Raw genomic sequence first — 20160 nt, forward strand, 5'->3', positions numbered from 1 at the left:
TTCCTCATCTATAAAATGAGAAAATTGGATTTGATGACTCCTAAGTAACCTACTTTTGAATCACTAGAGGGAAAAGTTCCAGGAACCTTAGCCATTAGGCTGCTCTTCACAGCCGATCCTGTCCCTCCAGAGAATTTCTGCTTAATTGCTACCTAGCCTTAATCACTGAATGGGTGCAACCTCATTCAAAATGAGAACTGCTGAAGACCTTAAAAAGGCCAAGGTCTCCCAATGCATCCAGGGCCATCTCCAGTCATCCTGATCTACCTTGGCCACTGACTCAGTTGGCTCTGGAGGGGAAACTGAGGCAGTGACCTTGCCCAGCCTCCCTCACTGAAATACAACTCACTTGTATGTCATGACATCACCCCCCTGTTGTCATGGCCCTTCTTTGAAGGACAAACAAGAATAACAATCAATGATACTCCTATTCCATTTTGTTTGAATTCCTTAGACTTCCTAACTTCAGACCTAGGGCCCAGAAATCACTTCTTCCAGGAGCCTCACCAGTTAAGCACCAACGAAGTCTTAAGGAAATCTTTAGCTCTCCAGTCCCTTTTCCATTTCCATCACATGTGGCCATATTGAATTTTTCCCTTGCATGTTATTACTAACTCTATATACACTGCAGAACAAGGTTTATGTGTAAGCTGTTTTTGATTTCAGCAAACTGGTAGGATCAAATTCTAGCCTATAAGAGCATTTCAACATCAATGCCTTTTGAGAAAAATAAAATAAATCTCAAGATTTCATTTATGGATGCAGTGAGCATTTCCAAATGAGTGAGTATAGAGAACTGATGAACTCTTGAGTGCAAATTGAAGTATAATTTTCTCACTTTTAAAGTTTTCTCTGCTTTTTTGACAACTTATCTAATATGGAAATATGTTTTGCATGATTTCACATATATAATGGATATATTGCTTGTCTTCTTGAAGTAAGTGGGAAAAGGCTAGAAGGAGAGAATTTGAAACTCAACATTTTTAATATTAAAAATAAATTTAAAAATAAAAAATTATGAACCTGAGTGAAAAAAAAGTTCTGTAGTCAAAAAATCATGGGGTCACAGAACTAGAGCTTGAAAAGATCTTAGAGCTCATATAGCCCAGCCTTTTACAATTGAAGAAACTGAGACCCAAAAAGATGGTGACTAGACTCAGGTTTTTTTAGTTTTTTATTGACAGAACATATGCATGGGTAATTTTTCAACAATGACCCTTGCGATCACTTCTGTTCCAACTTTTTCCTTCCTTCCCTCCATCTCCTCCCCTAGATGGCAGGCAGTCTCATACATGTTAAACATGTTAAAGTATTTCTTAAATATAATATATGTGTACATGTTTATACAGTTCTCTTGTATACAGTTCTTGCACAAGAAAAATCAGATTTAGAAAGGTAAAAATAAACTGGGAAGAAAAACAAAAATGCAAGCAGTCCACATTCATTTCCCAGTGTTCTTTCTCTGGGTGTAGCTGGTTCTGTTTATCACTGATCAATTGGAATTGAATTGGATGCTCTCATTGCCGAAGATAGCCACTTCCATCAGAATTGATCCTCATATAGTATTGTTGTTGAAGTGTATAATGATCTCCTGGTTCTGCTCATTTCACTTAGCATCAGTTCATGTAAATCTCTCCAAGCCTCTCTGTATTCATCCTGCTGGTCAATTCTTATAGAGCAATAATATTCCATAACATTTATATACCACAATTTATTCAGCCATTCTCCAATTGAGGGGCATCCACTCAGTTTCCAGTTTCTGGCCACTACAAAGAAGACTGCCACAAACATTTTGGCACATACAGGTCTCTTTTTTCCTTCTTTAAGATCTCTTTGGGATATAAGCCCAGTAGTAACACTGCTGGATCAAAAAGTATGCACAGTTTGATAACTTTTTGAGCATAGTTCCAAATTGCTCTCCAGAATGGTTGGATCAGTTCACAATTCCACCAACAATGTATCAGTGTCCCAGTTTTCCCACATTCTCTCCAACTTTCATCACTATCTTTTCCTGTCATCTTAGCCAATCTGACAGGTGCGTAGTGGTATCCCAGAGTTGTCTTAATTTGCATTTTTCTGATCAGTAGTGACAATAGTGATTTGGAACACTCTTTCATATGAGTTGAAGTAGTTTCAATTTCATCATATGAAAATTGTCTGTTCATATCCTTTGACCATTTAGTAATTGGAGAATAGCTTGATTTCTTATAAATTAGAGTCAATTCTCTGTATATTTTGGAACTGAGGCCTTTATCAGAACCTTTAACTGTAAAAATGTTTTCTCTAGTTTATTACTTCCCTTCTAATCTTGTCTGCCATTCATTTTTTTGCAAAACTTTTTTTTTTTACTGTTTTTTAAACTGTTTACAAAAGCTTTTTAACTTGATATAATCAAAATTTTCTATTTTGTGATCAATAATGCTCTAGTTCTTCTTTGGTCACAAATTCCTTTCTCCTTCGCAAGTCTGAGAGGTAAATTATCCTATGTTGTTCTAATTTATTTATAATCTCATTCTTTATGCCTAAATCATAAATCCATTTTGATCTTATCTTGGTGTACGGTGTTAAGTATGGATCCATGCCTGGTCTCTGCCTTACTAATTTCCAGTTTTCTCAGCAGTTTTTGTTAAATAATGAATTCTTATCCCAAAAGTTGGGATCTTTGGGTTTATCAAATATGAGATTGCTACAGTTATTGACTATTTTGTCCTGTGAACCTAACCTCTTCTCAGATTTTTACCATTTCTCACAAATGGACAGACATGAAACCAGTTCAGTTTCTTAAAATTTGGAAGCTTATAGATCCACTTAAAACTTAAAGGCATTTCAAATGATTATATGGAAATGAGTATTTTTGTTTATCTAAACTGATATTTTTACATTTTACAATTATTTTATTAACAAATGTATTATAAATAATAGCTTACTTATGTCCTTAAACTTGACAAATAACTTAAGACATATAAAAAGGACAAAAATAAATCAGACAACTGAATAAAATTCAATTTGTTCCCTCTGATAATTTCAAAACTTCCAATGCTTTTCTTTCTATGTATCCCTTTTCCTCTGGCTCTAGTTTATCCTTAGTCATTGACAACATGCTGTCTGTCACAGAAAGAACCTTGACCTAAATTCTAATCTCAGTTTGGTCACTGACTGATTACCTGGATAACTGTGGGCAAGTCTCTTCTTTTCTTGTGAGGGTCAATATCATGTCTTTATAATCTGGTTTTGGACTAGGTAATGTCAAAGGTCCCTCTCTCCCAGCTCCAGCATTCTAAGGCCCTTCTCTGCTCAGATAGATAGTTGGTGTTCTAAGGTCTCTTTTAGTTCTGATAATATGGTGTATGTATCATAGAAAGACTCCCCACTGAACTTTCTTCCCCAGTAATGAGATAAATTAAACCTTGGGGAATATAAAAGCTCTCAGATCCAGCTTGTATAACATACCATCACGCCCAGGTCCCCTCTTAAATGTTTTCTGCACTTCAGAACACCACTGGGCTTAAGGTACTTGGAGCCCATTCTGGAAGTTCCCAGTTTTTCTCTACCCTACATTGAATTTTACCCAAGACAAGCTGCTCTACTAAGAATACATAAGTTTCTGAAAGCAGAGCAAATCTAGAATAAATACTTGTTATTTTCCTGATTCATGTATGAATGGAGCCTCTCAAGCTCATTTATAGTGCTCAGTTCTAGTTGTTGCACATAGAAAAATCCCTTCCAGCTTTTCTATGATCTAAGGTCCCTCCCAGGTCTGATAGTCTGTATTCCAAGGTCCCTTTCAGTTTTCATAGTCTGTGTATGTATCTAGAATTCTAGCATTCTATTCCAACAATGATTTCACAACCTCTGCTTACACGGGCTGAATCTTTGTCATTTCTGTCCATCGCCCCTCAGTAATGAGGTCAAGCAGAACAAGCAATAATCCTTCATACCAGCCAGCATCGGATACCTTCTAAGTCTTTGCTCCTCTGGGTGAAGCTTTATATAGCACAGTCTCCATTTTCCATTTTCTGTACATTGACTTCACTTCTTTGAAAGCATTCCAGCCTATCAATGTCATTTAAAAAATATTGTTATTTTCCCAGTTACATGTGAAACTTTTTTTTTTTTTTTTTTTTTTTTTTTTTTTTTTTGCTTTTTGCTGAGGCAATTGGGGTTAAGTAACTTGCCCAGGGTCACACAGCTAGGAAGTGTTAAGTGTCTGAGATCAGATTTGAACTCAGGTCCTCCTGACTTCAGGGCTGGTGCTCTATTCACTGTGCCATCTAGCTGCCCCTAAAACAATTTTTTTACATTTGTTTTTAAAATTTTGAGTTCAGATTTTCTCCCTTCCTTCTTACGATTACTCCCCTTTAAAAAGGCACATGTGAAACTATGAAAAACATTTCCATAAAAGTCATATTGTGAAAGAAAACATAGATCCTATTGATGTTATTCTTAAAATTGCATGCACAGAACTAAATCTTTTACTCCAGATGTGGCTAACCAGGCAGACCTCAGCAAAATGGCCTCCCTAATTCAGGACGCCTTGGCTTTCTTAATGCAGCCGTGCATTACATTAGCCTTTTTGCCTGCCTTATTCAGGAGTATACTGATAAATGTTTGATAATTACCTCTGCAGGAAAAAAAAATGTTCACAGGATAACACTTTAAGTTCAATCTTTTATACATATATATATATATATGTATATATATATATATACATATATATATATATATATATAGAAGTGTTTCACTATTTCTCTCCCATCCTGTATTTTGAGGTTGTAATTCTTACCATGTATTCCTATTAAATTGTGCTTATTAGACAATGCCCATCATTTCAACTTTTGGAAATCATATTGGATTCTTTTTTGTCATCAGTAGATTAGTTATTCTTCTCAGCCTTCTATCATGTGCTAGGATGATAATTACAACACCTATGTCTTCCTCCTACTTAACTGATGGTTCTCTGGCTCCCTCTCTAACTCAACAGGGTGATTCCAGCTCAGGGTTTGCCTCCCAGGGTTTTCCCAGTCACCTTTCACATGATTATGAGTTCTTGTTAATCTGTATCTATAGAGTTCATCTTGAGTTGAGGCCTGAGATGGGCAAGAGGCCCAGTGAAATAGAGGGCCTGTTTCTGGAGGCTAAATACCTAAAAAAACAAAACAAAACAAAAAAACACCTTAAAACCTCTGAAGATAAGGAATTCTCTGCTTTGGAGCCTCCTTAAGGTTAAGCTTTCCAAAGATTCTGACCTTCACTAAAAAAGGACAACTTGGTAAAAAAAAAAAAAAATGGCTACTGCATCTATCATGATCATACTAAAGAGCTTGGTGCTGGCAAATAATTCAACAAAAACAGCTATGATTTTACTGAGAGACATGACCCTAAAGAAAATTCATTATCATCTGCCTTGCTTTTACAGCTAAAAACCCCGGAACCTTTACACCTACCCTCAGTTAGAACCTCCTATATGACTCCCTCTATTAGAAAGGAGATTTAGTTCTAGCTTTTGAAGATCTCATCTTCTATCTGAATCCATACCACCCAAGTGTTTGGCACATAGGAAGTGCGTAATAAATGTTTTTTTCATTTATCCATTCATTCACTCATTCCTTCACAGACCTAGCTCCAAAGATGATTTAGAATCATTGTTTCATCTGGTGATTCAGCTATTTCTGGATACATTTAATTTTCCTATTCTTTACTCTACATTCTTTCCCCCATTATTTTCTACAATAAAAGTAGGAGATATTTCATTAGGTCCATTCCTGAAATCCAGGTTTACTGTGTCCATAGCATTTCATGGATATATTATTAATCTAATAATCTCACCAAAAAAAGAAAAAGAAATGAGGTTAAGTTGATGTATGACCTATTCTCTTATTTTATTTTTAAATTTTATTTATTTATTTTTGCTGAGGCAATTAGGGTTAAGTGACTTGCCCAGGGTCACACAATTAGGAAGTGTTAAGTGTCTGAGATCAAATTTGAACTCAGGTCCTGAATTCAGGGCTGGTGTTCTATCTACTGCGCCACCTAGCTGCCCCCTAGTCTTTTATTTTTTTAAAGCAAATTCCCCTTTATTTTTTTCCTCAGTAGTATTTTATTTTTCCAAATATATGTAAAGATAGTTTTCTATATTCATTCATTTTTTCCTTTTTTATTATAGCTTTTTATTTACAAGATATATGCATGGGTAATTTTTCAGCACTGACCCTTGCAAAACCTTCTGTTCCAACTTTTTCCTTCCTTCCCACCACCCCCTCCCTCAGATGGTAGTCTACATTCATTCTTATAAGATTTTGTGTTCCAAATTTTTTCTCCCTCCCTCCCTTTCCTGTGGCCTATTCTTTTTTTATTTTTTAAATAATATCTTTTTATTTTCAATATACATCCAGAGATGGTTTTCAGCATTTACCCTTGCAAAACAGTGTTCCAAATTTTTCACCTGCCTTTTCCTTATCTCCTCCCCTAAACAGCAAGTAATCTAATATAGGTTAAACATGTGCAATTCTTCTATACATATTTCTACATTTATCATGCTGCACAAGAAAAAATCAGATCAAAAAGGGAAAAAATGAGAAAAAAAGCAAGCAAACAACAAGGTGAAAATATTATGTTGTGATCCACATTCAATCCCCATAGTTCTCTCTGGATGTAGTTGGCTGTCTCCATCACAAGTCTATTGGAATTGGCCTGAATCTCCTCATTGTTGAGAAGAACCAATTCCATTGCAGTTGATTATCACATAATTTCGTTGTGTACAATGTTTTCTTAGTTGTATTCACTTCACTTAGTATCAATTCATATAAGTCTCTCCAGGCCGCTCTAAAATCAGCACACTGATTGTTTCTTATAGAACAATAACATTCCATCACATTCATCTACCATAACTTAGTCAGCCATTCTCCAACTGATGGGCATCCATTCAGTTTCCAGTTCATTGTCATCACAAAAAGAAAAAAAAAGAATGCTACAAATATTTTTGCACATGTGGGTCCCTTTCCCTTTTTTCCAATGACCTATTCTTAATGAAGCATATTTCATTGGAATTGCTTGTTGGCTCTTGGTGCTTGCTCCAAGGTTCCCTTCTTATTCATCAGTAAGGTCCAGAATAGCAATTACTCTTGTTACTTCCTCAACCTTTGAAGTACAGAATTATCTTTAAGGCAAGTCAAGAATGTTTCAGGGCACTGCTTTTGGCAGAGAAAGAGCCCTATCAAATATCAAGATAGTTAAAGTGTCCTATTATTATTGTATTATCTCAAGTCCCTTTCTGTGATGTTTCGACTGCCCTATTTCCTTTTGCACAGGAATAAGTAGTGTATCTGTAGTATAAGCTTCATCACCTATAACAATATTACAGCTAGGTAATGCAATAATAAAATATTGGACTTAGAATCAGGAAAGACTAAGTTTAAATCCTGCCTCAGATATATTCTATCTGTGGGACTCCTAATATTTCTCAGCCTCAGTTTCTTCCTTTTTAAATTGGAGATAATAATAGCACCTAACTCATATGGTAGTTCTGAGAATCAAAGTGCTTATATAAAAAGTTTTTTGTAAATTTTAAGGCACTTTATAAGTGCTATCTATTTTTATTGTTTTTATTTATTTATGTATTTATTTGTACAGCAATTGGGGTTAAGTGATTTGCCCAGAGTCATATAGCTACTAAATGTAAGTTTCTGAGGTCAAATTTGAACTCAGGTCTTCCTGACTTCAAGATGGGTACTTTATCCACTGAACTATCTAGCTGCCCCTACTCAATTTATTTGCACTCAAATGCCTTCTATTTTCTCCATGTCTTGTTTTTCAATTCTCTTATAAGAGTTTATCTTCTTCATGTATAATGCTACTATACCATTCTTTATATGATATTCCTTTTTAATTAACTATAATCCTCCCTGACCCCATTCCATCTACGAATTCTAATTCCTCTCCATCAAGTGTCAATGATACCTATGATGTCGAATCTTCCCCCTTACATTCATATCAGTAGTTCAGTTCGTTTATTATTTATACTGTGAGCATTTTTATGTAAATAACTGAGACCTTGAGATTTATTGCTGGCTTTTCTTCTAGTCATTCTGGCTGTAAGTGATCTCTTCCTTTTCTAAATTCCTCTAACACTTTGTACCTTTTGTGTACTAACCATATACTATTTTATGTCATCATTATTTATGTACACATCTTATCTCCTCCATCATGCAGTAAGTAAAGAGCAAGGGTCATATTTTATCTATATTTGTATCACCCACAATACATTGCACATAGGTCAACTAAAAAACTTTTTTTTTAATGAATGAATTACATCTAATTTCTGAGGCATGGTTGGATTTTTAGTCCATCTTAGAGATTCCTTTCCATTGTCATTTTTACCTGATTAAGGAACTTTACTTCCCAAACCTTTCTTTTTGATTGCTAGGGCAGTCCTTCCTCCTAAATAGGAGTTAAGTGTCAGGTATCAGCGATCCTCTCAGCGATGAGTTGTTTAGTTAGCTTAGCACCTTGGCTAAAAGAACATAGAACATAAGAATTCTGTCCAGTAACACCTCACTATAATGTGCAGTAAGATAGAGGCATTGGGAGATTAGTGTAGAGAGAAAAAGGAATTATGCAGAGGGAGGTGAGAGTTTAAAGGAAATTGGGGGGGGGGGAAGAGATTTTGAACTGCTGCCTAGGGAAAGAACTAGTAGACCAATGAAACAGACTCAGGAACCCTGTCTTTGCCTAGTGACTTTGGCCCAAACTACTTCAGTTTTGGCTTCTCTCCAGTAGCTCAGTTGCATAGAACAGACCTTCTGTGGTCTGTGTCAGTACTTGTTCTGGGGAGGGGGCTGGATGTTGCTTTCTATGCTGTCTTCTATCTCCAGTGTCTATAATAAATTAGAGTAGATAAAACTGACACAATGAGCAATCCCTTCTAAGCCTTTGGAGAAGGCTACTTCGAGAATTGACCTACTGTAGATAAAATAGAGGACACAGATTTGGATGACAGGCAACATGTCGCAGGGGAGCAAGAAGAGTTGGATCAGTTGGGTAGACTCTGAAGGACTTAGGAACCAGGAAAGAACTGTTTTTCTGAGAGATTAGCTTGACTTCAGCCAGAAGTTCTTGCACCTTCAGATGGAAGGTAGGACAGCGGGGAGGTGAGATGATATGATGAAAATATACTGGCTTTGGAGTCAGGATTTGATGTCACCTATGCCTTTGTGACCTTGCACAAGTTACTTAATATAACTGGGCCTGTCTTCTCATAAATGTAAAATGAAAGTGTTGAGCTGGATGGCTTCCAAGGACCCTTCCAGTTCTAACCTATGATTCCTATGACTTGAATGTAGTGCAAAATGCCATAATCATATAGAAAGCCTAACCCAAGTTCCCAAGAATGTCCATATCCCCTAGGGGAACCATAATGGACCTGACAGACTTTTAAAAATAGTCTTTAGAGAATCTGTCAGTCTGATCTCTTAAAGGCCTTGTGCCTGTGGTCATAGTTCCTGAATCCTATTCCTCAGGGATGACTCCCATCTCCAAAGTCTCTCCAGAACTGGCTTCTAGGAACCAAGAGACAACTGGGATAAACTTGTGACCTGCCTTGTAAGACCAGGCCTGATTATATAACCCTTGAAGGTTATCTGGAAAGGTAGAGATGGTCCTAAGTGTGGTCAAGACTCTTGGCTTTTTCAGAGAAGTTTGATAAGGTCAGATACAGAAGGTGGAAGAGAAGGCCAAGTGATGTGCAATTCAGCCCTCACTTTTTTACTCAGCGTATGGAATAAAAGGAGGGATCCATGGGAGAGTGTAGTAGGAATCAGACCAAATTGATTTTAAAATCATTGCTATTTTTTGTGTTCATATCACATTTATTCCCTAATATATCCTACCTTGATATAACAAAGAATAAACCATTTAAAAAGCAATTCAGCACAAATAACACATTAGCCAAATTTAACAGTGCACGCATTGTCCTATATCCACCATTGTTCACCTTGGCAAAAAGGAGAAGGAAGTACAATCTCACCCTTGAGTCAAGCCTGAACACTATAATTACACATTGTTCAATGTTGATTTTTATTGTCCTTTCCATTTTCATTGTTGCGGCTATTGTATAGATTATTTTCCTGGTTCTATTTACAACACTTTCTACAGTTCTTAGAGATCTTGCCATGCCATGTTCCTCCTTCATAATTAGGGGCTTTTAAAAAATAGTATAGTAATATTCCATCCTTTTGTTTAGCCAATCCTGAACCAATAGATATTTTTTTTTTGTTTCTAATTCTTTGTGTCTGGGAAGCTGCATGCATAGTGGATAAAGAGCTGGCCTTGAGATCGGAAAGACTTGTCTCTAATGTGTACAGGTCTGGTCCTTATGCCATCCTATTTTTGCTACTACAAAAAGTGCTGTTATGAATTCTTTGGTGCACAGTGCATCTTTCTAGCTTCAACCTCCTTAGAGTATATGCGTAGCTGTGGGAAGATCACTGGGTCAAAGAATAGGGATATTTTAGTCACTTTCTTAATCTAGTTTCAAATTGCTTTCCAAAATTGTTGAACCAGTTGAGAGCTCTACAAATAGGGCATTAGTGTGAACAGGGTTAGGTTTCTAGACAAAGAAAGTAGCAGAGGTTAGGAAGAGATTCAAGATGAAGGGCAGTTTTTTCCTCAGAGAAAAGTGAAACTACAGAATTCATAAGAGGCACCACGAGGAAATATGTATCCCAATATGCCCTCACATTTACATTGGGAGGGCAAAAGTTTGAACTTTAGGCAAAAATGTATGGTGACCAGGAAATACTTGAGTAATCATCCTGATTTACTGCATGTCCCCTACTTCCACCTGATTTCCGGCTGCCTGGAGAAGCAGTCTTCTAATTTAATTTGTCCTTTTCCAGCTGAATTCAACAAAAACTGTTGATGGGAAATCCACCTTCCTACACATTCTTGCCAAATCACTGAGCCAACACTTCCCTGAACTCCTGGGATTTGCCAAGGACCTTCCCACTGTGCCCCTTGCTGCCAAAGGTAAGACAAACACTAAAATCAGTGGTTGGAGTTGAGATGAGAGTAGGCAGCTGTATCCTGGCAGTGAAGGTGCAGCAGCCATATCCTTGGACATTCAGAACAAGTTGTGCGTGAGGTGGGGGAGGAGATGTCCCATGCCTTTCTAGGAAGGTTCTTCTTCCTATTTCTATCCTTTGTCAGTGAACCAGAGGATGTTAACGACCGACCTTACTGACCTGCACATCACCATCAGTGAGATCCAGACGGCTTGCCAGAAAATGCCTGCCACTAGTGATGACAAGTTTGCTGTAGTCATGACTGTATCCTCCCAAAAAAGAGCCTGCCATTTCCTGGGCTGGCACAGCCTGTGCCAACAGCCAGAGCTTGTGGCTCTCCGGGACTGGGTCATCCTCCCCTTAGAGATCTGGCCCTGAACACAAACCCCTGGGGTGAACAGCGACATGGATCTTCCTTATACATGGATTGTTATTATTATAAGAGTTAGTGCTTCTTTAACCTTTTAGGTTCTGTAACACCTGTGAAAATGATAATTCAAATGTTTTCAATTTTTATTTCACAAAGGAGAAGACTGAGAGAATTGATGTGACTTGCTCCTAGAAACAGGTAGAAGGATGTGACAGGGACAGGTCCCAACTTAGGACTTCTGACTTTAAAACCAGTGTTCTTTCCATTATAGCTTCTATGCTCTAAAAGGGGAAGAGAGACACAGAGACAGAGTGACAGAGAGAGACATAAACAGACAGACAGAGACAAAGACAGACAGACAAACAGAGGGGGGGAAGAAAGGGGGAGGAGGGAGGGAGAGAAAGGTTTTTTTTTTTCAGTCATGGTCACAGTATACCTGTGAAGGATTAAATATCCTAGAAGTTAAGAATATGTTAATACCAGGTTGTAATGGGTTCCTGAATAGGAAGGAGATATGATGAAAGTGAATAATTGGAAACAATTGTTCTATCAGCAGAGAATGGAGCACAAGAATCTGGTGATGGGAGTACCAAAGTAAAGTCTATTAACTAGGTGCAGGGTATTTCCAGATAATGTTTCCTCAAAGAAAATCTTACCTTCTTGGTTAAGCATGAAAATTCCCATAGACAAGAAAGTTTCTTTTGCTATGTTGTCTTTCTGGGCCCTGGTATTTGTTTTCCTTAATCCCGATCCCACAGTCCTTCCTGGAGATGGCCCAGCCTGCTGTGCGGGCTCTTGATACCCTTCAGCACAAGGCGATGGAGGAGTTTAGCAGGGTGCTGTCATTTTTTGGCGAAGACTCCAAAGTCACCACATCTGAGGCCTTTTTTGGCATCTTTGCAGAATTTATGAGCAAATTTGAGGTAAGGTCTAAATCTTAAATTAGTGCTGTCAGCCTATGAATTTTGCATCTGAGGACCTGGTTTTGACCTGTGAGTCAATCACTCTCTGGCCATGTAATGATTAAAAAAGGTTCAAGAGAGAGAGTTTCTGGGTAATTTAATCATATTGCTAATAAGAATATCATTTTATTAATAAAAGAATGTCATTTGGTGGTCTCTCTTAGATCAAGGACCCTTCAGGGCAGCTCTGATTGGAAGTGGGCTATCTTGGGGATGACTTAAGGTCACTCAAATCTTGATCACAGAGACATCATTTTTCCATATCACCTGTCTTGGTAATAGGGAGAATCAACAATTTCCCAGGACCTGGAAACAAACACAATGAGCAAGGGATACATTCATTAATTAATTAGAAATTCTTTTATTTTCTGATTAGACCTTGATCTGGAGAAATCTCTTAGAGAAATTTCTCAGCTTAGTTGGTATCTGAATGAAAGAGCAGAAAAAGAAAAAAACCTTGGTCCTAAAATTAATGATTCATTATTAAATATATAGTATTCATTTCACCCAGCCACTTTGGGCCAGTCACTTACTACTTGTATGACTTTGGGCTGCTCACTTAATTTCTCCAGACTCCATTTTTTTTTTAATCTGCAAAATAAAAAGTTTGGAGTAGATGAACTTTAAGGTCAGTTTTATCATTAAATCTATAATCCTTAACAAATTAGAAGAATGGAAGAAATGCCCCAAAGAGGAAGTTCCAGAGTACTCTTACTACCATTAGGTACTGTGATTACTGACTATTCTTTTTTTTTTATAAGAATTTTTTTTCAAAATACATGCAAAGATAATTTTCAACATTCACCCTTGCAAAACCTAGTATTCCAAATTTTTCTCCCTCTCTTCCTTTCACCCCTTCCCCTTGACAGCAAGCAATCCAATTTAACCTATATTAGATATCTTGGATCCAATATATAACATATTTCAATATATAGGTTAAACATGTACAATTCTTCTAAACCTATTTCCACTTTCATCATACTGCACAAGAAAAATCATATCTAAAGGGGAAAAAAATGAGAAAGACTAAAACAAGTAAGCAAACAACAAAAAGGTACAAATCCTATGTTGTGATCCATATTCAGTCCCCATGGTCTGAATTTGGATGACTCTTTCCATCACAAGTCTGTAGGAATTGGCCTGAATCACCTCATTGTTGAAAAGTCATGTCCATCAGAGTTGACCATCTCAGGGTCTATTCTTGCAGAAATGGGGAAATTCATGAGGTGGCAGGTGGCAGTGTGGACAAGCCAAGAGCAAGATTTGAGTAGAAGGGGCACAGAACTGAAAAGATCAGGGACAGGAAGTGAATGGTGTCCCCTCACCCAGATCAGAACTAGACCTAACTTCATGCCCCCTCTCTGAGGAAGGCTACCAAGGAAGGCTCTGATTTGCAGCCTGAGAAGCAATAGGGAACATTTCCGTGGCCAGGCTTAGCAGGCCAAGGACAGTCAGATCCCATTGAGATTAAAGCAAATTCTCAAGGCTCAGAGGAATCAGTGTGATTTTATATATATATATATATATATGTATGTATATGTATATGTATATATGTAGTGTCAGAATTTTAAATGTTTTTAGAGAGACATAGAACATTACAGCTGGAATGAATCTTACAGTACAGAATATTAGAACTGACACGATCTAGTCCAACCTCCTCTCTTTACAGAGGAGGCAACTGAGGTCCAGAGCTGGGCCACGGCTTCCTTCCCACAGTGAGTTCGCCAGGAAGACTAGGCTACAGGCTGCTTGTCTCTCAACCTGGCACTCACCACTGATTTGGGAATATTCAGTAATTGACCTGTAGCACACTGCAAAGTGCATTAGATACTTTATCTCATTTAATACAATCTCACAGCCTAACTTTGAAGTAGGTGCTAGTATTGTCCTTATTTTACAGATGCAAAAACGGACGGAAGTTAATCAAGATTGCCCAGAACTCTTTGAGTCAGGATTCGAATCTGGATCTCCTTTACTCTGAGTCCCTTTCTCTCTCCATTACACCACCTTGTCTTTATGGTGCTTTGGCTTTATGCCAAGGCACGTGGCATATAAACGGGCACTCGATAAATGCTTGTGAAGGGACTCCCTGAGACTGCCTCTTCCCCTGGGCACAAGGGCCCATTTTCCTATCGTGGTATGGCCCTAAGCTGTGTTCTTTCCTTGCAGCGTGCATTCAGTGACGTGCAGGTCTGCGAGAGCCAGCGCAGCTCAGGAATGGCCTCCCCCCTGGCCTGGTAGTCGCGGCGGGAGCTCCTGACCACTACCCCTGTTTGCCAACAGAATGCAGCCCAGGTTTCTTCCACAACCTGGCCGCCCTGCTGCTGTGGCCTATCTGCCCGGCTCAGGAAACAGGCCTGCCCCCAGGAGTGGTTATTGTGGCCATTGTAAAGGTAAATGTGGGCCCGGGTGGCCCTGCGCCTGAAGTGGACCAGGCAGACCCCACGACCCCCACAGAAGCACCTGTGTTTGACTGGACATCCTCCACCTTCCTAGCAAGGACTGCAGGCCTTCCTTTCAGCGGGTCTCTCCTCCCTCCTGCTCCCCAGCTCATTCACAGGCTGCATGCTGTTCCATTTCCCAGCACTACCCGTGGGAGAGCAATTGGATTGCTATGTGTCTCTCATGTCTTAGCTTCTCAAAAGCCTTCCCTTCTGTGGGTGTAACTTCGCTCCTCCCCAAGCAACTCTTCATCTCCTGTGGCTCACAGTCTAGAAGAGACAAATCTGTCCATCTGTCTGTCTGTCTGTCTACCTAGCTACCTGCTTCTTTTTGCTCTCCCCCAAGAGAAAATGGTTTGGAGAGAACAAAGCAAGATGCCATCCCTTTGGCTTTTAGCAGGCATAGATTTCTCACCTTTTACTGATGGAGTATCCTGAAAACCTAGGCAAAAGACCCCACTGGCTGAAACAGTGAACATGCCCTGCCTGGGACTTCTCTGTCGCTGTCCCCAAAGGTCTGCCAAGCCAAAGCAAGCCTTTTGCCCAATTCTTCCCAATAGGACTGTGGCTTCAGCTACCTCAGACCAGGCCTGCTCTGCAATGTCCCAGCTGTATCTGCCATCACAGTGTTGTATTGTTTCTATGGAATTCCTCTGGTTCTAGATCTTCCTTTCCCGTATCTTCAGAGACCAGGGGCTTGTAGACACCTAAAGTTTTCTTTGTCCAGTTTGCATGGGATGGGGAGAAGGGAGGGGAAGAACGTCTTAGACCTCTTTCCAGGCTGAACACCACGTCTTCCTCTGTTAGCTTCCCCATTTATCGCTGACTCTGAGGGCTTTTCTCGTCAATAGGTTATCACACAGAAGGAGGGATTAGACTTGTTGACTTGCCCCCAGAAGAAAGGACTAGGATCTAGTAGGTGAAAATTAGAGGTCAGCACATTCTTGCTCAGTACAAGAAGAGCTCCAAACAATTGGAATAGACTCAACAATGGAGTAGACACCTACTGCAGCCTTTTACATGGAGTGTAGAGGATGATTTCCCAGAGTTGTCATAGAGAGTGTTTGTGTTTCATGTAGAGGGATTAGCTGGGAGGGCATCTGAAATCTCTTCCAATACTAAGAGTCTTTGATCAGTCTAGTAGGGAAGACTGGTCCTAGATTACAATCATCGCTGATCTGACCAAAAGGCCCCATGCCAGTTTCTGTTAAAGAAGTCTTACAAACAACCATAAACTCATTTGCCCAGGCTAACTGAGGACCCATTTATTCATTTCTTCTTAAATCCTCACTCAATTAGTAAACCTCATTTTTCTTTGCTTGCTTTCTGTGGAGAGAGAAGAGTCCACTTTGGAGTAGACATGGAGATCCAAGATAATGTCTTTAAAGGGTCCAAGACTTTTGGAATCAGAGGACTATTTTGAATGCTGGATCTGATGCTTATTCTAATATTTGGCAAGTCATATGATCTCTTTGGGCCTCAGTTTCCCAAGTTGTAAAATGAAGGGGTTGAACCAGATGGCCTATAAATCCATGATTCTACCTCTAAATCCACAATTGTTGGCATGTTAGTTCTAAAGAGATACTTATGATGGTCTGATCCAAATTTTGTTTTCTACTCTTCTCTACAGAAAGCATAAATTTTAATTTCTGTAATTAAGTGCCAGTTTTCTCCTGCTTTGTACTGAGTGGTTTTCAAAATCCTCTGCCTTTGGTTTTCTTGGAGTCTGGGAATCAAAGGACACACAGACACTTGTCATGAAACTACCACGTTGGATAGCCCGATCTTGTTTTGATGTATGTCAGTCACACATGGAGAGAACAGAGTGTCCTTGGCAGTAACCACACCCATGGAGAGGGCTGGGCACAGACTCGGTTCTTTGTTGTAACATAACAGAAGAGGAAGATAGGCAGTTTCTTTGGATTTTTAACAGATAATGTTTTGATTTGAAAACTTTCAAAAGCCCCTGACTTCTGAGCTGGGGTTTAATTATTGGTGTGTAGTCCCCACCTGTGTCCCTACTCGCATCCCCACCCTTTCCCAATCTCCCGTCTTCTTTCTCTCCCTTTCCCAGACTCACATGTTGTTCTTCCCCAATAAAGTTACCGGCTTTCGCCTACTTCCCATTGTCACTAGCCACATGGAAAATGGGGGAGGGGGGATGGGGGGGTTCACTCTCTGGGGGCCTGCCCAATGGATGCAGCCCAATACTCCCACTGGGGCAAGCAACTCATTGTGTCAGCAGTGGAAGCTGCTCCCTGAAGCTCTCTGACATCTCACTGCTCACCAGGCTGCAGTCCCATCCAGACAGGAACCACCTGGAGCCAGCTGGTGCTCACCGAGGGGTTCAGACCTCTCCTTCCATCTAGAGAGATGATCATCTGATGATACATTGATGGCGGTCATCCCCAAAGTCTCAGTGCAGCTTTAATAACTTCAGAAACATAAATGCCACAAACTTACCAGGAACAAATCAAATTATTATAAAATTCACAAAGCTACCTTGAAGATATTCATGTTTCTTATTAAATTGCAGTACAACCATCATACATCACTTTAGTCAATTTTTGAGATTTGCAAAAATTTGCATCAGCTGCTTCTCATATGACTGAAAAATTGTATTTGTAATTCTAGCCTCAGTATCATCCAAGGCAAGATTTTGATGCATATTTGACAGTTTTGATGTGATCCCAAAAGAAAAAGTTTAATGGAGATAGATCAGGTGACCAAGGTGACAGGAAAGAGGATCTTCTCTACTATTCCATCGGTTTGAGAAAGTGTCATCCAGAAACTGTCATACATAATGCATAATGGCCGTCAAAAAGATATTATTTGAAATTCACAAAATGAAATTAGTGTGAAAGCTATTTAAAGAATTAAAATTTCAAATGATTTTTAATAAGTTTGTAGCTTTTATACTTCTGAAGTTAGTAAAAACTTAAAATGACACTTAGACTTCTGGGTTATCCCATATATCACTTTTGAGATTTTCAAACTGCTTTACATAATTGATCCCCTCTGTATCTCACAAAAGCCTGTGACATAGGTACTACCACTGTTGTTTTCCCCATTTAACAAATGAAGAAACTGAGACACAGTTTACCTGAGGAACTTGCCCATTCCTGTATTGCTAGTAAGCTTAAGATTCGAGATTTGAACCTGTTATCTTGGCTCCAAACCTAACATGGTATTCACTGTCCCATGCTGCCTCCCTTAAACAACAAAATAGAAATGGGGCTTATCGTGACTGCTCTGATAAAAGAGGAAATGGAGGCTTGTTATTACCTAAAAGGAGCAATGTGAGAGCAAGAGTGAGACTCAAGCTGTGCTCAGGACGGCGACTTCAAAGACTGTACAGTGGCATTATGGGGTTTCTAGATCTCTTCCATTTCTAGAGTTCAGTCTTCTGAACAGCATGACCATAGAAGAGAGGAAGAAAGGTTTAATTCCTAGCTCTGGTGCTTATTAGCCTCTCCTGATTTACCATGGAAAGTCACTTTCGGTCTCAGTGAATGAATGAATGAATGAATGAAAGCATTTCTTTCATGCTTTCTGTGTACCAGGCACTATTGAAATTTTGAAAATACAATTATAAAATGCAAGGCAATCCCTTTAAGGAGCTTACATACTAATAGGGCAGAAGCACTGAGTTGTGTTTCCTGTTTCACGGGTATTAAATAAGAATTTGTGTAGGATAAAGTATCCACGTGTGATCTATGCTGGTGGCAGGAGAGCTCATGCTGAGAAAACGTTGGATCCAGTAAGGTAAGTCATGGCTGGGGGGGCTTTGAGAGAGAGGAGGGAGATGAGCATAACTGGGATTTCTCCTGAGCCCCCACAGTGTAGGCATCAGAATGGCATTTGGGGAGTAGTGACCAGGAAGGGAAATTGTTATTTCTACCACAGTTCCCAGACTTTTACAGCTATCTTACTCTTACTCCTTTTATTCCCAGTTTGATTTCCCTGGCCATCCTACTCAGTCTTCTACCTTCCTTTCCAAAATTGCCCCTCTCTTCTCCATACTGCTACCGCTAAGTTCTCTCCTATTCTTTTGGTTCAGTTTTAGCATAGCTAGTATTGACTAAGAATTTCTTAATTATGTGTTGACTTTCCTGATTGTCATATCAATATCAAATTGTCAGTATCAGATCAATGGATCAATAAGAATGGGAGAGGATGAAGTCAGGGCTTTAGTAGGAGAGCTACAGGTTGTTTTGAGGAAGATATAGATGTGTTATTTATGATTACTAGTACTAGTATTATTATTACTCCTTGGAGGAGAAGCAATGTGGTACCATAGATAAAATTCTAGCTTTGGAATCAGAAAAGACCTGAAAAAAATCCCACTTCTGTCACTGGGTGATCACAAGCTGAATTGTTTAACCTCTCTGAGTCTCAAGAATCTTCTAAGACTTATTTACTAAGTTAACAAAGGGTCTGTGATCAGTTTTGAAGTCAGAGAACACCACAGATTCTTGGCGTGATGACGTATTCCCCTGAGATGTTCCTACCTTTTGCCCCACCTCCTTGCCAGTGCCTACCACAAACAACTGAAGAGAATGCCCTGATTGCACCACTATTCCTGCCTGGGTACTTAAGACAATGAGATAATGGGATAGGGTATCTGCTCCCATTCTATAGCCACTCAAGAGTTGAGTGTAGAGGGAAGTGAGTGCTGGAGAGAGATTATAAGTGGGAAGGGCAGAGCCACTGAGTTGTGTTTCCTGTTTCACGGGTATTGAACAAGAATCTGAACAGGATAAAATATCCAAGTGTGATCTGTGCTGGTGGCAGGAGAGCCTCATGCTGAGAAAACCTTGGATTCAGTAAGGTAAGTCATGGCTAGGGGGGCTTTGAGAGATAGGAGGGAGATGAGCAAAACTAGGATGTCTCCTGAGCCCCCACACTGTAGGTATCAGAAGTGGAATAAACAGGTATAAGGTGGCTGCACGCAGACCCAAATTTGAGCTGCTTTCTGAAATATGTCATGTAAATTTATCCCTATTTATAATGCCCAGAAGATAATGACCAATGACGGGCATTCTGTCTCTAGCCCTTGGTAGCTATGTGACTGAGCTGATTACCTCCTCTCTCAGGCCTCAGTTCCCTTCCTGTAAAAATGGGATTTTGGATTAGATGTCTCTTCAGTATTTTTCAATTCTGAGTCTTAGGATTCAGATACACAACATAGTTGCCCAAGAAAGACTAGCTAGAAGTAACTGGCAAAAAAAAATAAGGTAGAAGTAGCATAAACAATTGTCACTTGTATGGCATCATTTTCTATTTTCATTTATGTATTTTTTAATCATGCATCTTGTTATGGGAAGAAA

General features: G+C 39.2%; 2 protein-coding genes across 9 annotated transcripts in view; both read left to right on the forward strand.

Moving 5' to 3' along the window:
* The window catches only part of GRID2IP (Grid2 interacting protein), a 115336-nt gene extending 98387 nt beyond the window's left edge, over positions 1-16949 (forward strand). For all 5 annotated transcript variants that reach the window (XM_031945573.1, XM_031945571.1, XM_031945569.1 and 2 more), the window contains exons 18-21: positions 10893-11022; positions 11203-11321; positions 12186-12350; positions 14559-16949. In XM_031945573.1, coding sequence (XP_031801433.1) covers positions 10893-11022; positions 11203-11321; positions 12186-12350; positions 14559-14630 — 486 coding nt within the window. In that variant the 3' untranslated portion in view covers positions 14631-16949. The remainder of the gene's footprint in view (positions 1-10892; positions 11023-11202; positions 11322-12185; positions 12351-14558) is intronic.
* Positions 16950-17041: 92 nt separating this feature from the next.
* Positions 17042-20160, forward strand: part of SLC5A11 (solute carrier family 5 member 11) — a 72318-nt gene continuing 69199 nt past the window's right edge. For 3 of the 4 annotated variants that reach the window (XM_031945578.1, XM_031945579.1, XM_031945580.1), the window contains exon 1: positions 18602-19661. The gene's annotated coding sequence lies outside the window, so the exon portion shown is untranslated. The other variant, XM_031945581.1, reaches the window with a different exon arrangement.

Source organism: Sarcophilus harrisii, chromosome 1 (assembly GCF_902635505.1).
Source record: "Sarcophilus harrisii chromosome 1, mSarHar1.11, whole genome shotgun sequence".
NCBI lineage: Eukaryota > Metazoa > Chordata > Mammalia > Dasyuromorphia > Dasyuridae > Sarcophilus > Sarcophilus harrisii.